At 39.1% G+C, this 20,788-nt stretch overlaps 1 protein-coding gene across 1 annotated transcript in view; it reads left to right on the top strand.

Annotated features, from left to right (window-relative positions):
• The window catches only part of LOC138293099 (complement factor H-like), a 639,206-nt gene that overhangs the window by 150,488 nt on the left and 467,930 nt on the right, over nucleotides 1-20,788 (top strand). The window contains exons 7-8 of the mRNA XM_069232111.1: nucleotides 1,896-2,072; nucleotides 10,505-10,708. Coding sequence (XP_069088212.1) covers nucleotides 1,896-2,072; nucleotides 10,505-10,708 — 381 coding nt within the window. The remainder of the gene's footprint in view (nucleotides 1-1,895; nucleotides 2,073-10,504; nucleotides 10,709-20,788) is intronic.

Here is a 20,788-nt window from a genome sequence, read left to right as displayed (position 1 = left end):
AAGAGTACTTGAGATTGAAATGTAACAAAGACACATAAATACTTAATGGCATCTCTGGAGGTATTGTGGTTTTAGGGGTTAGTATCTACAGGTGCACAAACTGTTAAAGATGCCTCAAACCTATGGCGGCTAGTCTTGATTTAGGGGGTTAGTTGACCACTGTTATAGGCATTTAGTTCTATTAGTGAGTGTTTTGCACATTTACAATTTTGTGTGTGGTATTTAGTTTTGCGTGTGAAGACTTCCCTTTTTCGACAAAATATTGCACGGATTGGATATTTATGTATTGATTGTTAAATGCTGCATTCCTGAAATCTGAATTTTTAGCCGACAACACCTCTCTGCATTACCACTAGACTGCTCTACCTCCCTACCCTGAGAGTCAAATGCTGAAAGAAGTCCCATTTAAGGGTGCACAGTACAGGGGATTCAGGATAGCAGACTCAATAGTTGTCACAATTGTAAATTTTGATTGCACTCTAATGCTTATTTCTTACACATGGTCTGGGACCAAACACAAAATATTGCCCAGGGTACATGGAGGCCATGGTTGTATATGTTTCAGTTGAAAAACAAACCTGCAAAAACTGGTATTGATGAACCATTTTTGTTGAACCAGTACCCACATTTTTTTCTACATGAAAGACATTCACTATGTTGATGAAAACAATCTAGTAAAAGTTCTTCTTGCTGAAAATTCTTAAATCCCATTTGATTTTCTCATTTTCATTTCAAATTCTCCTCTAATCGTTTTGCAACTGGAGGTGGGGAGGTTCTCCCTGTATCACCCACATTTAACTCCTCCACCTTCAACTTCCTCATGTTTATATATAACCCCACCTCCTTTCTTCTTTCAATTAGCAGGACAAGTTCACCCTAGGGCTCCCTATTTCTCTCTTCTTTACACTAATTTGTTTTTAACCAGTCCTTCCCCCCTTGTCCCTCCCTCATGTCTATGGTGTGCTGATGCTCCTCTCCCACTGGTTTTTGTTCAAACTCCTGTACACCTACCACTTTTCTATCACTCTCTTTTGTTTACTTGCTTTTTTCGTATTTTGTGATTGTCCTCTTTGATGCTTTCCTCTTTTCTTTTTTAAATTGTGTCATGAAAGACATAGAAAAATGACTGCTACAGTCCTTGTTTTGTTTCTTGCATCCTTCACTTTTTTTCTAACTTTAAAATGCTTTCTTCTGACACTTCCTCTCATTTTAGGAATGCTAAGAACTTTTTGTATCTTTTTGCCAGAGCAAACTTTAGTTTTCCTTAGAAAAGGTTATTCTTTACTTTGACAATTCACCAAAAAGAATTTTGTCAGCCTGATTTGAACACTCTGGCTTTCTATATTTGGAGAATTTATCAAACAGACATAACATCGGAATCCACAACTAGAATCACTTAAAGGCAAGGTCAAAATCTTGAAATCAGCTGACAATTATTAATTGAATGCACCCTTAAAGCATGTCTTTTTGATGATAATGAGTCGATATGCTGATACAGAACATGCTACATGTTTTTCAATGATTGATAAGATGGGCACTACTGAACTGGGTAGTGGCACTATGTGAAATAGTTATATTTATATATTTCAGTAGAAAGTGCTATATAAAACTTGAGTTCCCTTGTCAATAAAACATTTGTGTGCTATTTCTTGCATATGAGCCTCTTTGGCATAGCTTTAATTGTTCAGCATTCCTATTCCAGTTAGATTAATTTAAGAGACATATGAGAAATTTCCTCTTTACTTTATCTTTACGCTGTGTGAATCTCTGCCATGAACTGATGCCTCCTGGTCAGGTTTCAACCTCTATCTGCCTCTTTTGAATTTGTAAAATGAATTTAGAGTTGTTGTTTTTTTTTTTTGCTGTATAGTAAAACCACATCTACTTTTTCTTAGAAATTGAGTGCTATTATGAAACTGTGATCAATGGTGAAATGCTGCCAAAACAGGACAAATACAGACAGGATGACACCGTTAACTTGCACTGTCGTTCTGGATTTGTGGCTTTGTACAGCAGAGACAGACAACCAACATGTACGAAAGATGGCTGGGTTCCCCCATTAAAATGTGAAAGTAAGTAGTGTAATTCTTATTTCATAAATGCTTCAGTATTATCAGTATATATCTCTGTGTTGCATACATAAAGACAAATACTTTTGGTGTTGCTAAACGTAAACCTGTTTAGCTGTGTATTGATTCCTTTGAAAACTTACATTTTATATAGGTCCACTATTAGTTCCAACTTTGCAGTGAAGAGCAACAATTCACTACTTGTAAATTATCCATGCACTAAATACAACAGCACTTGTAGATTTTCTCTCCATATCAGCCCGACTGCCTGCAGGAGCCTGTTCACTGTCCTACCATTCTGAAATCCAGTATCCAGCAATACCAGAGCAATCTGTAGATTGTAGATGACATGAATACATAGTCATAGTTATAGGAGTATAGGATCCCTGTCTTACAACTTCTGGAGCCTTGTCAAGCTCTCTATCTTCAATAAGAATCTGATAATATACTATTTAAGGGACTTATTTGCCATATTTCAAAACCAACCCCTCTTCTCTTCCAATGAGGGGCCGGGACCAAGCAGGCAAAAAATTGCATCATAAGCTCTGGTTCAGCCTGAACTCCAAAGATTACGCATTAACCAATTAACTTAAAACTGTGAAGAAGCAGCAAGATAGCATATGGGTGCCTCTCATATTGATGAATCTTAATATTTAGCTTGTTTTACGTCAAGTAATGTTATATGTTAGGTATTTATCTGAATTGTTTACAGTGTTCATATCCAAAGAGCTTTACTAGTAGTCAACATTACATCACATAGATAACAAAAATGAAACAATAAGATAAATATTGAAAGATCAGGCATGGCTATCAACAGAGGTTGTGTTACACACATTTTAAAAACAAAAAAGAGAAAAATGATTCATATTTCAGTGGAGAAGTCCTCCTAGAGCTTAGGTTTCACAAAGGTGAAAGAGCAAACGTGATAAGATGTACAAAGAGGACAAGGGACAGATAGACAACATAGGTGAGAGGACAAAGAGTTTATGAAGGGGAACAGAGAGAAGTGTAGGTACACAGCTATGAAGATAGCAAATGATTACATGTAAGTACAAAACAAATTAATTGAAACTGAAACTTGGAAATATAGCGCAAAATCTTGCAGGAAGAAAATTCAACTGATTCCTAGTTTAGATATTAATAGAACAGCAACAACAAAGACATAAAGTGAGCAGGGAGTTTCTAACTTCCTATGTCTGCATGAGATTTTTATCCTAACTGCACTTTCTAAAAAGAACATTGACAGTTTATATGTTTTGTATGTGCGTGGTTCCATTGTGAGAACTACAGAGGCTACTGTGAAATTTCTGTAAGCAGCAGTGCTGCTGGTTCATCAGAAGGGCAACAGTATGTCTACATTTTGCTATATTTCAGTAATCTGTTAGCTTCCGATCATGTTTTACTGATTGACCATTACCTACTATATCCACAATTTAACATTAAAGTGCAGCCATTTATTTATTTTTAATACAATAATGAAAGTAAAATATGGATTCATTTGTGTTTTAGAACTTTAGAATCCATGTTGACAAGAATAAACAGTTTCTATATCAACTTTAGGCAATTTCTACTTTTTTTACAGCATCACATTTTTGTTGCTGCACACCATGCAGTAAGATGACAAGTCGAGTAGGCATGTGGCCTAACACACTCCCCCAAGTGGGATCCTATCCCTATCTACTGCAAAAATGCCACCTTGTGTGGGTGAGGACCGAGCATTCTAAACAATAGGTATCTCAATGTAAAATGCAAATAGAAGAAAGGTGTTTAATGTCGACCAATGCTGTCTGGCAATCATTGTCAATCTTTCCTCTTTGTAGTGTGAACTATTTAACAGGCCTTCTTTCAGAATTTTTTTGCGTAGGGGTTTGTGGGTGATGTGGGTGGGTGTTTTATATTGTATTGTGTGTGTGGGAGTGGTGTGTGTATGTGTATCAGGTGTGTGGGATTCAAATCGTCCAATGTGGCTGAGTTTTGTTCGTTTGTGTGTATTCTGACCGCGGCGGTGTGTCCCGCCAATGGAATACCGCGTTTGAATGACCGCCGCGTGGATTCGTGGGTCGTAATGGCATGGGCGTATTTCTGTTGGCGTGGCGGTGGAGGTTTTGTCACCTCCACCTTTCCGCCGACCGCTGGTCTGGCGGTCGGTTGTGGCTGTCGGATTTTCGGAGGTTTGCCTTCTGCGGGTCAGAATGACCGTGGCGGGTTTCCGCGGCCGCGGCGGTGTTATGGCGGTCTTCTGACCGGCGGTAAGTGCATTTTACCGCCGGGGTCAGAATGACCACCTTATTTTCTCCACTTGCACTGTCGGAGCATGGATTTTCTTCCACTGACATTATTGATGTGTGGTTTTTTGCCAGGTTTAGTGGTGATTTTTCAGCACTAGCAAAGATGAAAAAGACTTTGATTCTTATGGGGAAATTCAAACGTAGCCAATAGACCTCACATTTGAGTAGTGCTCCCCTTAGGTATTATTAGGGACATAAAAGGGTATTGTGTTTCAAGGGGTTTTATCTTGCTGGCATGCAAACCATTAAAGATGCCTCCAGTGCTGTTAGCAAGGGTATATTTAGGGGAGGTTGCATGACTTGTGGGACACTTAATTAGTGTGCACTTTTTTCATAGATAGACATGGGTAGCATTGAGTTACAGGCAAAGCCTTGCCTTTTCAATGAAGTTGTCATATTTTTCTGCACATTAATCCAGCATAGAGAGCTATTCCCAAACTGTGTTTTGTAGTACATTAGTAGTTTTACAATAGTACTGCTAACATATTTCATAATGCTATACATATACCTACCTACTACTCCTACAAATTTCCTGTCTGTTATGGAGATCACCGGCCCGACTGTGGAGATCTCCACAAACATAAGTATAGATTTTTATTGTAAATGTGGGAGAGACAGGGAGGGGAGAGGGTGGAAAATGTGGAATATCTATTAAAAAAGGGAGGGATCAAGACAGGAATAAGAAGAATATTAGGGAGGGATGTAGTGAGGGACAAACGCAAACTTGCAAAGAGTAAGCCTTTGCTATTCAAAAACTGCTGCAACTCAGACACAGAGTAAGTCCAGCACCACACATGTCCAACCACTGGTACTACAATACTGCCTTATACAAAATATTGGAGTGAAAGCCTTAAAATAAAACCCCAGGAGAATTAATGTTAAAATAAATACATTATTTCAACTAATTTAAAAAATATGCATTATACTGAATGTTAAGAATTCCATAAATAAACATAATTGTTATTAAGTTTTAACATTTCATTAAAAATATTCAATTTTAAAATTAATCTAACATTCATATTTATTTAAATTACATTCTTTTCAAGTAATTCTATACATCGCATAATAATATTAATTTAAACGCTCAAATATACTTATTTTACTTCAGGTGGAATTCTATTTTATTTAAACATGAATAAAAATAGTTTTATTTTAATATATTGTAAATAATATTTGTAGGTGAAGATTAGGTTATTAACATTTTATTTATAGTATATATATTCATACTATTAGAAGTTAACATATAAAAATATTTTCTTTTTTTTTTTTTTTTTAAACCTTGAACAAACTATGTTTTGACTAAACTTTACTACAGAGAGATTGGTTCCTCCTGGTGAAGACCTTCACCTACGTGTGAAAAAGATACTTGTAGTAACTTTACACCTATAAATTAGGCTCCACGCCCTGAATTCAGGTGGTGGAGAGATTAAAGTCTACACTTTGTAGTAAAGTTACACTTGTAAATGATGAGCAACGAACAGTAGTTCGTACTAATTATAGGAGTAAACTTGTTATGCGGTTCCTACCTTGGTAGTAGGACTGCGTGTTTAGGACGGCAGAACTGCAGAGTGGGGGAGACTGAGTACAGAAGCTGTCAGCATAACTCCTGGCTAGCTCACAGTGCCTTACCCGCACCTCCAAATTTACTGGGATAATGGGTGAATGGCAACCTGAAAACGACACTCCGACTCCCCAGGGATGAAGTCGAAATATATCATATCCCCTTCGCTCAGTTACTCATGCATGCCTAGGCGAGGCACAAGATGTGAGATAATTTTTCAGTACGTTTATTGAAACAATCACAATCTTGTATAAAATGCATGCGCAGTGATAATTGGGCAGATGAAACAAAACCATGTAACCAACATTGCAATCAGGGTGATGAAAATGAACAACCCCACAATGTTGTGTGTGGTTCTAGATGTTCTAGAGATTCCTACCTTATCCTATGTCTACATCTGAGGGCATAGTTATTGTAACCCTCTACCTGGCCTGATATAAGGGATTAACTCCAGTCCCATACCTGGATAGAATATCAGGAATCCGCCTGTTGTTTAGATGGCAATCTTCTCGGGAAGCTGGGAGTTCAGAACAAGCAAAAGTGCCTGTTGTGCAGCACGCGTCCCAGGATAATCACGTGTCACACTGGGACCACAGTCCTGATATAATGCTGTGTTTCAGAGATAGAAGCTGGCTCCTGAACTGGCAACACAATTAGCATATAGTGTACCACATTTAACAGCCTTGGACAAAGAATACTGCTTATGTGCAGTACAAAAGAAGATTAAATGAGCAGTGTGTTCCTTGCCTTTTCTAGAATAAAAGAGCTGATAAAATGCATAAAAGTCATTGCTAGAAGCAGTTTTGCTAACATGAATAAAAACATGTATAAAATGTGAATAAGACACAAACCGTAAAACTAAGCTAAAACAGGGGTGTGCAACCCGATTACTAAAAGGGTCCTTAAGACACACTCCCCTTGCCAGTAATAAAGTGTAGACCCTAAAGACTACTAAAAATAGTAAAAACACTAAAATACCCTAAAAAAAAAACTTAAAAGAGGTCCACGCTGACAAGCAGAACACGCCAAACAAAGTCAGCCAATTGAAATACATGAGTGTAAAAAAAAGTTTGGAATTAAGTCGTCTGAATTATGTAAAAGGTCATCAAACACATTTGTTGAGATGGAATCCCAAAAGAGACCCTGCTTCTGTGGATGTTATGACATGTGTAGGTTATCTTATGATTAAGTTTACATTTGTGAATAGCTTGATTGTACAGACATGCAGAAGTCTACAAAACAAAAACGGAGTCCTTCTTAGGAAAGTGGTTGCATGCTTGTGAATTATTTTAGGTCAGTCTATTACCAAAGAACGAAAGATACGTACTTTAGAAATGCCACATGTTTTGTTGCTCTTGTTTAAAGAAGAAAGAGACATGGTTACAACTATTTATCATTTGAGAAAAAGATTAGAAAGCAAACATAGCTCCAATTCATGATTATAGTCCCTGTCTCTTGAAAAAGCAGAACATAACGTTTCTCCCAGATATGTGTTATTAAGAACAGATTTATGAATTTAATGCTAGCATTTGAGACCAAGAAACTTTCAGTTGTTGAGAGCTTTGCCATCCTTTCAGACTCCTGATCAAACCTTTGTGCCACCTATCCACCTTCCTATCCAGTGGAATAGCGAAACTTGAGGGGGCCGCCCTGCATAGTACATGGAGGCCCCCCCCCCCCTCCAGACTCACTCAGGATCTCTCAGGCCAGACGACTGAGCTGAGTGGGCCTCCTGGAGTTCGGGCCTTCCTGGCACCGTGGGGGCTGTGGGGACCTTTGTTACGCCACTGCTCCTCTCCCATAGCCAGAGGCAGGGGAGCAAGATGTGATCTGTGGCGAGTCCATGTTGTGGAATAAGATGCAACTAACTCCACTTCTAGACTTGGACCTTGTTTGTTTAGGAAAATTATGTGCTGCTTTCAAAATAACTTCATTTTATATTTGTGCATTAATGTGTGTCAGTGAAAGGGATTTTTGTGGTAGCAGTGGGAACAATAAATGGAATGTAACATAACAATATCACAAGCGTATGCCCGTCTTGAGGAGGTATAAATTTTTCTATAAAGCTCTGTCTACCTTTTTGAGTAGATAGGGCTTTTCAGCAAAACCCATGTGTGGAGGCTTTGGAACACTGTTTACCGCTCATAAGATACCCTTTGACACAAATAGTGCAGCCCAGTTCTTGGCATATGTTTAGTGCTCCTTTCCACCACAAATCAAGACTTCCACCAAAAAATAAATCCCAATTCAGGATTTTGTTCCTGTTTGCATCACTTTTTGTGAACCACTGGATTGGCAGAAAGGCTTGATAAATTGGACCCACAGCCTCTGCCACTATTTTGGGCTGACTTGTCTCTTAAATAAATAGCTGAAGAGCCTGAGCAGTGCTATCTTACCACCTGTACCAGTAAATGATTGCTTATCATATCAACTTTAAAAGCATGTGCTGATTTCAGCTGGAAATGTAGCAGTATTTGTTGGTAAAACTAAAGAAAACAAGAGAGCGCTACATTAAAATATACAAAGCAAGATTAAAACATAAATCAAACACAATAGAGCACAAAACACCAAAACAGTTCAAACAGAAAACAACACACCACAGTACATTAAAACCACATCAAATTGAAATAACATGGTACTTTTATAGTGCAGACCTAGCCAAAAGTCAATGAGAGACAGGCGAAGTAGATGAGTTGTGGATAATTAATAAATTATAATGTAGACTTTTTTAAAGAAGTGAGTTTTCAACTCTTTCCTGAATTGAATACAGGGATACTGTTCTAGATCCTCAGTGCATAGTTGGAAAAGGCCTTCTGCCTTGTTCTTTCATACAGTATACTTTCTTAGTATACAGTATGGTAATCTTGCTGTGTCCCAGAAGATAAGCAGGGGCTTTGTAAATGATGCAGCGGGTTTGAAGATGATGCAGTCTGCAAAGGAAGCTAATAGATTTCCATCATGAAGGGGGTATTGTGATTATATTTCTTCAGGCCCTGAATGAGAGACACTGCGAAAAAGAAGTTTAATTGTGGGGTTCGGAAAGCCATAAGTCAGAACACATCATCACCCCAACAAAATGCCAAATAACAAATGTGCTCAAACGTTTTTGTCACAGATTATCATCTCCAGAAACCTTTTTTATAATATGGTGATAGGAGTTTTCATCAAGCACTGCCTCAGCACATCAACAAGAACATGAACTAACACCAGTCAAAATGTTTTCTGATCTGGCCCATTGGGTGTTGCAGTTAGGCTTAGAGTTGAATAGGGAGGAGAAGGAATCACAATGAAGTGACACTATCCAAAATCAGTGGGTGTGATTAGACACCACAATGATGCAGCTAGATGGATACCTCGATTACCACTGTTGCAAAGCAAGGAAACAAGCAGGTCTAAAACACTATAGGGAGAGAGCGGATCTTATTAGACACTGCTGTGTGAGGAGAATTCTGCAGGAAAATTTGAGGAAGAGAATGACATTTGTTGGGATTAAGGGGTGCACCTCAGACGTGAGGCCACCAGCAGGGGGAAAAGTGAAGGGACACTGTTGGAAGGAGCAGAAGTCAGGACGGAAGATACACTGTAGGGAGACAGCAGCACTGAAGGAATATTTTGTATTTTATGCATTTACCGATCCTGTTAGTGCCCTATATAAATTTATACTCCCTTGATGTTTATGTGATGTAGCAATCTTCTGCAGGATTGTATATTCTGTCACTGTCAGTTTGGCAATTTCTAGTCAGTACTGAGCAGGAAAACATCTCTACTCCATATTTATTTACATGCCATGCAAAAAGAAGGATAGTTTATCACAAGAGAGATAAGTTATGTCTTCCCTAGAAGCTGGAGAAGGTGGACAATGTCTTTAAAGGAACTCCTAATAAAGGAGACAGCAATAATCTTATTGTACTGTGCCTTACATTGCATGGAAGTATGAACTTTTGATATATGGTACTTTCTTGAATGTCTACGTCATATGGCACACACAACTTGAATATAATGTATAACTGAGCTTCTCATTACAATGGAATTTAAAATTTGGCATGACAGGGTGCTGTCAAGTTAGTCCTCAGTATCTTTACTGTGGTGATCATTTTTTGCCATCTTATCCGTTACATCCATTTGGGGGCATGTTCTTATTTGCACTGTAGGATGGGACACTGAACCTGACAATAATGAGGAAACAATACTTGTATGTTTTAGAGATGTTGTCTTCTTCAATGAGTATTTTAATGAATTCCCATTATTCTTATACATGATGTAGGATTCCTTGTTCACCTCCGGATTGGCTTCAATGGATCAAAAGTCATTTTTGAGTTCCCGTGATGTAGATAAATAGTAAAACAATGCATAATATCAATTAAGTTTTCATTACAATTTGGCAAAATGCTGCCAGTGACTCAGTCAGAACATAGAGCTTTGGTTAAAAATACATCTTCGGTTTAATGTTTGAAATCGAAGAGAAAAGTAACATGGTAATGCACTACCTTAGACACTTCTTGAACACATTCCAAGGTGGAAGCATTAATGATGAAGTAATATTTTGATACCAGGAACCAGGCCTAAATGCCTTGCTTTTTTCCTAGGTAAAGCTTGCGAATATCCAGAAATAGAAAATGGAAAACTGAGCTCCTGGAGTTATAATTATTATCAAAGTTACTATTTTCCAATGTCAAAAGGAAGAGAAATTGATTATGAGTGCCATAGAAACTATGCAACTGAATCAGGATATCAATCTGGAAGAATCACATGTTCTGATGAAGGATGGTCCCCTACACCAAGATGCCTCCGTGAGTAATTTATAAACTCTAATGGGCCAACTCATGGCTAATGAAGACTCTACTTATTATTATAATTTATTATTATTATTATTATTATTATTGTTAGTCTTATTGTTATTTTTATTATTGTTGTTATTTTGTTAGGATGCAATTCAAAGCCAGACCCCATATTAAGCTATTTTTTATGTTCAGTAAATATCGGCAGGCAGTTGAACGACTAGCCTTCTTTTAAGCACAACATTGGCATGGCTCACATGTTAACCATTGGTTCCAAATGGGCACTGCACAGGTTCTGCACTTTCTCCTAAGGATCAAGAGAATTCCTAGTCTATGCTGATTGTAGAAGATAAAAACACTCCAGTATTACAAGGCAGCCGCAACTGACAATAGAATAGTGAGGCGCACTGTAGGAGTAGAATCAAACCATTAATACAGTATCTGATACCCCACATATACACAGATATAGGAAGAGGAACATGTGGGTTAGAAGCCTTTGGTATGGTTTGCTGCCTGTTGTGGGGGTGGGTGCATGACCTGGCCAAAGGCCAGGCCCTGAGGACAGCGCTGTACTCAGTCAGAGCTTGGATATCTGCCGAGGGGGCATGGCCACAAGGCCTGGCTGGCTGTGTGCAGTGGACATTGCCCTCCTCTGGTGTAGGACCTGGAGGCCAAGCCCAGTAGCTAACAGTAGCTAACACACAAACTGACTGAAGGCCATGTGCAGTAGGGGTTGTCTACAGATGAAGGGCTGACTGCAGGTCCTGGCCTTCTGATTCCTCAGAGACGAAATTTCTACAATTTGTTTCTGACTTTGTACATGCACTACATTCCAAAGCACACATACAAAGTTAATGTGTCAAATTTGTATTTGAAATGTCCATTTCAAATACAAAAGATATGCAACAGAAAACACACACACTTAAATTATGGTGCAAACATGTCGCCATTGGAGCATGGAAACTAAAAGTTCATCAACTATTTCTTATTAGATACAGCACAGTTTTCCACTCTTTAGAGGGAATAGATGCATTACTCTTACTATTAGTATATCAAAAACATATTGACATACATGACACACAACACAAAAATTATTGTCTATTTTTGAACCTTGTTTTTTATGTGTTTTTTTATTTGTATATATTTGTCTTTTTCGGGGAAGAGCAAGGACAGGGGAAAAACAGGAACTCTAAACTTGGATGAAAAAATAAATAAATTTGGCATGTAACCTGATGGACGAGCACCAGGTTTCATCATGGTGTGACACTTTGTTCACCCACAAATCATTTTTCTACACAGTGTACAGTACATTCCTATGGTGGCCAATGTAGGATAGGTGTAAGATTTCTTGTGTAATGGTACTTCCAGGAGCCATATTATGCAAAGTGCCCTAGGGAAACAGTAGGTGTATGAACCCACTTTGAGTTTCTTAGGGTACACCTTGGTATTAGAGAGGCTGTACACACTAGTATGGCCCCTTTGGTAATACTAATAGCACAGACACACATGGAGTGCCATTGCTATAGTGAGAGGGTGTTCCCTCATTTGCACAGGGCATAGCCTCATGCAAATGAGGGAATCACTTTACCAACCATCCCTTAGGAGGCGCACTCATAGTGCATTTAAAACAAAGCAGCACACTCCCAGTGCTTCCCATGAAAGCAGACTTACAGATGAGTTAAAGGGGTCCTGTTGATCAACCCCCTCAGACATCCACTTGCAGGTGGGTGCAGCCACTCACTTCACCTGCCTGCAGTGGGATCTCTGTCCCTGTTTTGAAGTGCAGGCAAGTGCCGCCTGCACAGAGAAAGAAGGATTGGCTGATTCAAATACCTGCTCCATATTTCATTAATACACCATGGCAGAAACAGGGACAGTGTCCCTTGTCTATAAGACAGGCTCCGGTGTTAAAAGTTCTACAGGTACCCCAACAGCAGCAAACATTGATGAACCTACAGCTCCCTGTCAGTGATGCTTCGCTGCAAGGGATTATTTTTTGAGCCCTGCATTTCAGTGATTGTACATGCTGTTAATCCTGAAGTTATGCTTATTCCTGTGCTAATTTTTGTTTCCCAAAGCTGTATTTTTCCTGTGCTAAAGACCCTATTGCAGTGGTTCCCAACCTTTTCACTTTTGTGGACCCCCACTTTAGCATTACTGAAACCCAGGGACCCCCCACTGAATCATTATTTGAATCCAGGCACCCCCACTGAGTCATTTCTAAAGGCTGGCAATATAATCTGTTAATATTATTTAATTTTCTAAACTGTCACGAACCCCCAGAGGAGGCTTTGTGGACCCCCAGGGTTCCTCAGACCACTGGTTGGGAACCACTGCCCTATTGCATATTTTGTAAGTGATAATCTTGATACTGACCTTCTTCTGGCAGGGATCTGGAGTAACTTCCAGTCAACAGATTCAAGAGTCATTCTAATATGTTCCTCGTCCTCAACCTCATGAGGATTCTGGGGTGGTGTATTATCTCCTCCAGACGCCATCTTTTTTATGCTGTTCCCTAAAAAGAAGAAAATACACAAAGAATAAGGCTCAGAGTTAGAAAGGTCAGCACTCAATGAGCAACAGATCTAAAATTACCTCCAAGAGGGAGAAACTACTTGAAGCTTTAAACATACAGTGTTAGGAACCATAGAAAAGTGACTTTAATAAAAGACATAGGTACCGCAGTAATATTTCCGGGTATCATCTCACGGCAACACCTAGAAATGAAGACATTTTAATAAAAACAAGAAGAAATTGTGGTTATTTGTGCCTGGGAGGAAACTCCTTGGCTGAAGCATAATTAAAATGACCTCTACACAGTAAACAGCACATTTGTTTTTAAATGACTGTGTAGTGTGGTATTCCCGTGGGGTGAGAAAAAGGAAGTAAAGGACCTGCATGAGTGACATTGCACTTTTGTATTGGTAATATGATACCTTCGCAAGTACCATAGTACCTATGCAACATCAAAAATAGTATAAAATTAAAATGAAAGTAGCCATTTGATTTATTCAGAGAATAAGCCCTTATCCTTTAGTAACAATCTCAAACAGTTTTCCTCACCATCATTACCATATTAGTGTTTTAAAGAGGCAGTTTGAGGTAAATACAATCACAGTCCATCGTAGCCTCGCACAAAACAGGACACCAGGAGACACCAATCATGACATTTGCCAGGCCTCAGGAGATGATGACATTGTTCACATTATTGTCATTTTGTCAACTTCTGCAGCACCATATTACCATAGGCCTAAGAAAGAATCAGTAGTATGGCTGTTAGCAGTTTTTTAACCTCCAGCTGGCCTAAAAAAAAAGCATGCAGGAGGTTATGTGCACTTTGTGCAACCAGGTGCCCCATAGAAGATAAGATGGATAATATTCCATAAGAACCATGGGCACGTGGAAGCACCAGAGGGCTGTTCATTCCAACACCATAGCTTGTCCTGAGATGCACTAGAGTTGAGTGGCTAAAAGACAACAGACTGCTCCATAGGAGGTGCTCTGTATACCACAGGAAGAAAGTAATGAGAAGATGCAGCATTTTCCAATATACTTCAGGCACAGCCTCAAAGTAGTGGCCTTCGGGAAGACTAACAAAATAATATTTTTTAATGCATGGAAGACGTCTCCACACAGAACACAAATACTTGCGGAAAAAACAAAAGAAATAAAAAACATATAAACAAGTACGGTTTTAAAAGATTTAGAATAGTTTTCAACTGTAAAAAAAAAAAAAAAAAAATGTGAAAAGTATAACAAACTACATTCAAAAAAGCTAAGTAAAAGTATGCATTCAGTTGCTGTTATACACACAGAAGAAGAGTCAGGGTGGATGGTTTCTCGGAGTTGAGCACAATGTCTAGTCAGAAGCCAGGCTTTCTACCCAGTCCTGTAATGCATACTGCCATGCACCATCTGCAGAGGTTCTCCCCACAGGAAGAATAAATTACCTTGTCTGAATGTAGAATATGATACAAAAAAACTCAGCAATTCACTGACAAAACAAAGGTGGAAGTGATGTTCTAGTTATGTATGGAAACAGGGCCATAGTTTACATAAAAAACAAATTCAATAAAAAAACAAAGTTTAAAGTGACATTATAGTTCGATATGGTAAGTAGACATTTTATAGAAACAAAATTCCTAGAAATTCACAAACAAAACATAGGTTAAAGTTGTGTCATAATTAGGTGATGAAGTCACATAAGACCTAACATTTCAAAAACAAACAACACTGAAATTTGCCAGGTATAGTTTATTGAACTAACTAAAACTTGTGCCCCTGTCATGTACTAATTATGACCAAATATTACATCACTTATGACATGTTAAATGATGTTATTGATGACATCACTGATGACATCCTCTAGTCATGGTGACCTCATCGTACATGGCTGGCAATGGTTAGGCTTGGTGACAGAATTGACAGGCCTTTGGAGAGTGTGATGTATATTATCTCAGGAAAGGCAGCTTGTGGTGGGTCTAGGAACTTCATTAACTTGAAAGTCACAGAGATGAACCCTGACAATTCATACTTTAGTGTAAGAGGAAACCTGAGTAAAGGATAGCCTTTCTTATTTAGATCCAAGGTAGTCAATATAGGCACATACCCAGCAGAAGAGTAGCTGGTCCCAGACTCAGTTTTAGGGAGTTGAGAAGGAGGTGACTGCTCATTACTCTAAACACTCTAAACACTCTTGGCTAGCCCACATACTCCCTTCAGGGCAGGAGGCCAGTTCAATGTTGTATTTTTCAGAGAATGGTCAATGTAAACATTAAATGGTCATATGAGTTTGCTGACGTATCACTGGATCCTTTCCATATCTGTCTACATTTCTCATTCTTGTCTCACTTATCCTATATCAATGTCTCCTTCCTGTGTCACCCTTTCCTAGAATCTGTCTCTGTGCCCCCTTCAAAATATTGATACTAGAACAGGGTGATGTGTTCTCATATCAACATTAGAATCATCACCATCAGTGTTTTTTGGGATATTAAAATGGTGGTGGATGCCACTCTGTGTGTGTCTCTGATCGATGCTAATATAAGTGTATCCTGGTCCTATATCCAGAACACCAGAATCTCCACTACAAGTAATGATACAATGTAATGTAGCCAATGTGGATGACAATTGTTTCATAAATAAATCCTTTTCTCACTGGCCAGTTACTTACAAAATGATTAACTCAACTCCTAAGTGGGTTAGGAGGAATTAGTATTGGCCTAGAGCTTGGTGGCCAACATCTTGATACTCATTTACTAAAAAGAGGTAGTGCTCTAGGCCCTTCAGAAGGTGGTATGTTCATTTTAGATTGTTCATAATATTAAATAGCATGCAAATGTGTGTACAGCAGCACCAGTCACTGCATTGAAAGTGTACATAGCCCCTGTACTGTGCTGGCCATGCACTCCATTGTAAGCATACAGAGACCCTGTACTGTGTGCATGCTGTGCTGCAGGACATCAGTGTCTTGTGAGACTCCTATAATTATAGAAAACAATCTACTACTTCCTATCTCAAATCCACTCCCATCATTTTATCCCTACTCTAAACTCTACTAAATACATAAGAAATCAAGAGCACAAACCTAACATAACTAATGCACTTAGTGGAAGAAGAAAAAAAAATACTAACCTCATCATCGCTTTATTTCGATCGCAAAGATCATAAAAGTCTAAAACAGGTAAATAATAAACCCACAATCCTTAAAACCACATTAAAGTAAACAAGCATTTGCAATGCAACGGGTCTCGCGTTTGCTCATGTTAGAGCTGATAGTGTTGTAAACTCCTAACCCGACATTTCACCTATCTGCAAAAGTGCATTTATGTACCTAACCCGAAAAAGTGTAATTAACTATGTGAAGCGCTTGACTTCTGCCAAGCGAAACCGCGCTAGTAAATTAGAGAAAAAGTAGTCCACGAGCCGGACAGAAAACAGCGAGCCTCGCATGTTTTCTGTACTTGGTCGCTGCGCTCGAGGAGGGCTAGCCACTGGAAAAGGCATGACGTGTGCATGCCTTCGACTAATGAAAGCAAGCAGATTTTAATAGGCAAGCCCACGAACCAATGAAAAAAAACTGACGTGAGGTCGACAGAGCTCCGAGCCCTTTTCTAACTACTACAGCGTCTCGCTGCGAAACGCATGCGCGAGCGCATGCAACGGAGGCTCGACCCTAAAAATACAATATAATAAAATCTCATTACAGCCAACCCTTTTCCAATGATGAGACCACAGGAAACTAGAGGCAACTTAATATGGAATAGCTGCAATAGCATAGGTTGTCCATAGCAGTGTATTACTTACGCCCATAATAGTAGTATATGAAAGGGAGTGTGCCTAACATAAGCACTATAAGAGCCAAGGAAAGGTAGTACAAACTACACTAAGGGCCACATGTACGAAGCATTTTGCACGTCGCAAATGGCGAATCTGGCTGTTTGCGACGTGCAAAATGCAATTTGGGATGTACAGACCCATTTTTGCGATTCGGTAATCTATTTATAGATCTATTTATCTATTTGATACAGAGCTTTTTATTACTTGTGAATCCCAATTTAATTTTGGAGACAAGGTAATTCCCAGATAGTCAAACTCCAACACCCTATCAGGAGTGGAATCTCCCATTCTTATATTCGTTATTCTTGCTGTGTGGTTCCCAAGAACCATATACTTGGTTTTGCAACAGTTGATCTCCAGCCCCCTATCTCTACAAAAAGACCTGAATTTTACCATCAGATTTTGCAATCCCATTGGAGACTTGGAAATTAGCAATGAATCATCAGCGAACAAAAGGATAGGAATTTTCCCTCCATTGATAGTGGGAGAATCATTTATGCACTGCTCAAGGTATTCGGTGACATCATTCATGTATAGGGGCCAACACGCATGCTTGGTGTACCTCCTGACAAATAGGGATCTAGGACGTCACTTCTCCATGCCCCCCCCCTTAAACAAGCAACATTTACAAAACAACATTTTTATGTTCACCCTGATGTGAGTTTCAGGTGGCTTCTTCAAGCCTGTTGCAGTGTTGATTGCTCAATTCATGAACATAATCTAGATTACTTTACCAGGAGAATTTGCATCAGAAAATCTTTTAAGATTACCAGAAATTTCAAAGTATTACAGTATCTAGTCATCCAGGAAAACCATAGTGAGTAAATATCTCTTCGGCTGGAGACTTAGAAATGATTACACACCGTACCGGAAACAAGGACAAATGGAATCAAAAGCATTTGCCTAGATTCCACTATTAAGTGACCTTGGATGAATTCTTTGAGTTATCCAGATCATGACTGAGATCATATCCCTTGGCTGAAATCAATATCATATTTTTCCAGTGCACCATCTTGTATATTTGTATTCACCTCTGTCATTCTGAAGGGACCCAAGAATCTGTAGTTAGTTGTTTGTTTACTACATCTCTTTCTAAACCTTTTAATGTGCACAACAGATAGCAAGGGTGTGAAAGTCAATGGGTCCTTGTCAGTCTCCTCCAGGTACCCTTGAAGCTCATTTTCTATTAGTATTTATTTTATTCACACTGTGATTTATGCACCACACTTTAGTGTGAGTAATTATGGAGCAAGTATGTCTTTGGTCTACCACGCAACCACGTGTCAAATAAGAAAGGGCGAGCTTCCAGCCTCTGATTTGGTATTGAGTGGCCCCGTTCAAAGCACTGTAATAGGTAGTTGTTAGACCTGTCAGCCTTAGTGTGGTCTACCCCTAAACCTTTTGCTTTCACCCCACCACCCCCAATTTTTGCTGAGCTCGTTTTGCTGGCCTTAGGACTCTGGATACTTTACCACTGCTAACTTGTGCCAAATTGTATGTGCTCACTTCTTAAAACATGGCAACATTGGCTTATATCTAAATGGCATCTTTAATTTACTTGTAAGTCCCTAGTAAAGTGGCACTACCTGTGCCTATGGCCTGGAGCCTAAATGCCATCAGATAAACTGCAACACTGACTGTGCCACCCATTTATGGAGAACATTATACACATCTCAGGCCTGCCATTTCAGTCTGTGGGTGCAGTTTTAAATTGTCATTTCTAATTGGCAAGATAAAGCTTTTGCCAGGCCCAAACCCTCCTTTATTAATGCATGTAAGTCACCCCTACCGTAGGCCCTGGACAGCCAAGAGGGCAGGGTGCAATGTATATAAAAAGTAACATGTACATTTAAGTTTTACATAGCCTGGTAATGAAAAACCTTTAAATTTCTTTTTTACTGCTGCAAGGCCTGCCTCTCCCATGGCATAGCATAGGAGTTACCTTATTACAAGTAATGAGCTGTAATTTCCAAATGGGAGCAGGTAAGCAGTTCATGTTTGGTGTCTTTGATAATGAAATGACAATGAAATGAAATGATTGTAATGAAAAATCCTAACTTACAGTGAAGTCTGATTTCAAAATACAGTTTTGAAATTGCCACTTTTAGAAAGCTGGCACTTTCTTGCCTTAACAATTTAGTGCCTGGAGCCTGTCTCTGGGTGACACGACTGGGTGCAGTTTACAGTTGGCGCATTGTGTATTCCTTCTAGACAGCCATGCACAATAGAGAGCTTGTGTGTGTCTGGATGGGCCATCACTGGCAGGATGGGGGGGAGGTACTGGGCAAATCTCCAAACAAAAGGGTGCATACCCCCAGTTGGTAGTATGAATGCAGGGTGGGGAAGGCAGGGAAACTGTGCACTTCAAAGAGAAGCCTCTAGAAGTATTAACCCCACTTCAAATGCAGAATGTGGTATAAATGTTAGACTCAAACACCCCCTCTTTATTACTTTTTAAATTGTGGATACTCTGCGAGGAAGAAGGACCACTGTGCTGCTGAAAGGATTGCCACTGTGCTGCACTTCTTCTCTAAAGGAAGTGTTGCTCTATTGTGTACAGTTGGAAAGAAGAAGAATAAGGAGGAATAGAATGTGGTAGCTAGATTCAATTTCAGGATCAAGTAATAAACAAAGTGTATTCCAGTTTGGGTGTCTATCTCTGAAGTAGACTTGCTGCGTTTGATCTAAAGGACAGAAGTGTGAGGCATTTAACTTTCACTGTAACAGCTCCTGCTGGAAAACCTAAAGACCAGCATCATGCATGGTTGCCCGGAGGCCAATGTAAGCTTTTAGTTAAGACACAGTAATACCTAATTGTCAGTATTTGATCAGTAGTTAATTTATTATGACTAGAGTCTGAACATTCAGATTTTAAGGGCACCTCTGAAAACATACAACCCCGCCCGATTGTATACTAACATAAACACACTAATTCATTAGATTGTTAATTTGACAGTTTAAGGAAATAACTAAATGTTTAAATGGTATTGTTAACGAATGTGAACATGATTTTAACATCAGTCGTGTTAACAAAACAGATAACTGAAAACTTGTTCTGTGAAAAGCTGTAGGGTGACGTATGGTGATTGCACAACAAGGCTATCATGGCTTTTACACATCTGACTCTGAAACAAGCAAAAAGAGATACATTTGCTTGCCTTCGTCTGCTTCTGCAGAAAGTCCATTGTCCATGTTTGGAACTGGCTACCCGAGCTGTGCGGAGGACCCTACCACCAACTAGGAACCCAACATGGCCAAGTAATTGAAAGGCTGAGAGCATTTATGCAAAAAGATAAAAATGTAGGTTAATAGAGCAGGGTTGTGTGTGAAATATTTAGTTTTATAAAGACTGTTGAGATTTTCGCAATAATTACCATTATTTGGATATGGATGAATAATATACATTACCATTATTTGGATATGCATGATTAGTATACATTACCAACATTTGTATATGCATGATTAGTATACATAGAAGGCTTATTATATAATTGTATTTTGTGAATCCCCAATAAGAGTGTATGTCTATTTTTTTAAGAACCTTTGTGGGGCTCTCTTTTACAACTATTCCCAGCAGATGGGAGGTTCTATGACAGGGGTGTCTGACTCCTAACTCGTTAGAAAGAAATGAGGCACCTACCATTCTTCTTTTCTCCGAGGGAGGAGGTAAGTCTATTTCCTCTTGCAACTTAGGAGAACTAACCAGGTGTGCCCCCGCCCCTTAGTAAAGGAAACCACAACATTTTAGTCGAA

This window comes from Pleurodeles waltl, chromosome 4_2 (assembly GCF_031143425.1).
Source record: "Pleurodeles waltl isolate 20211129_DDA chromosome 4_2, aPleWal1.hap1.20221129, whole genome shotgun sequence".
Classification (NCBI taxonomy): Eukaryota; Metazoa; Chordata; class Amphibia; order Caudata; family Salamandridae; genus Pleurodeles; species Pleurodeles waltl.
The sequence above is the reverse complement of the archived record's forward strand: the minus strand, read 5'-3'. Positions and strand labels throughout refer to the sequence as shown.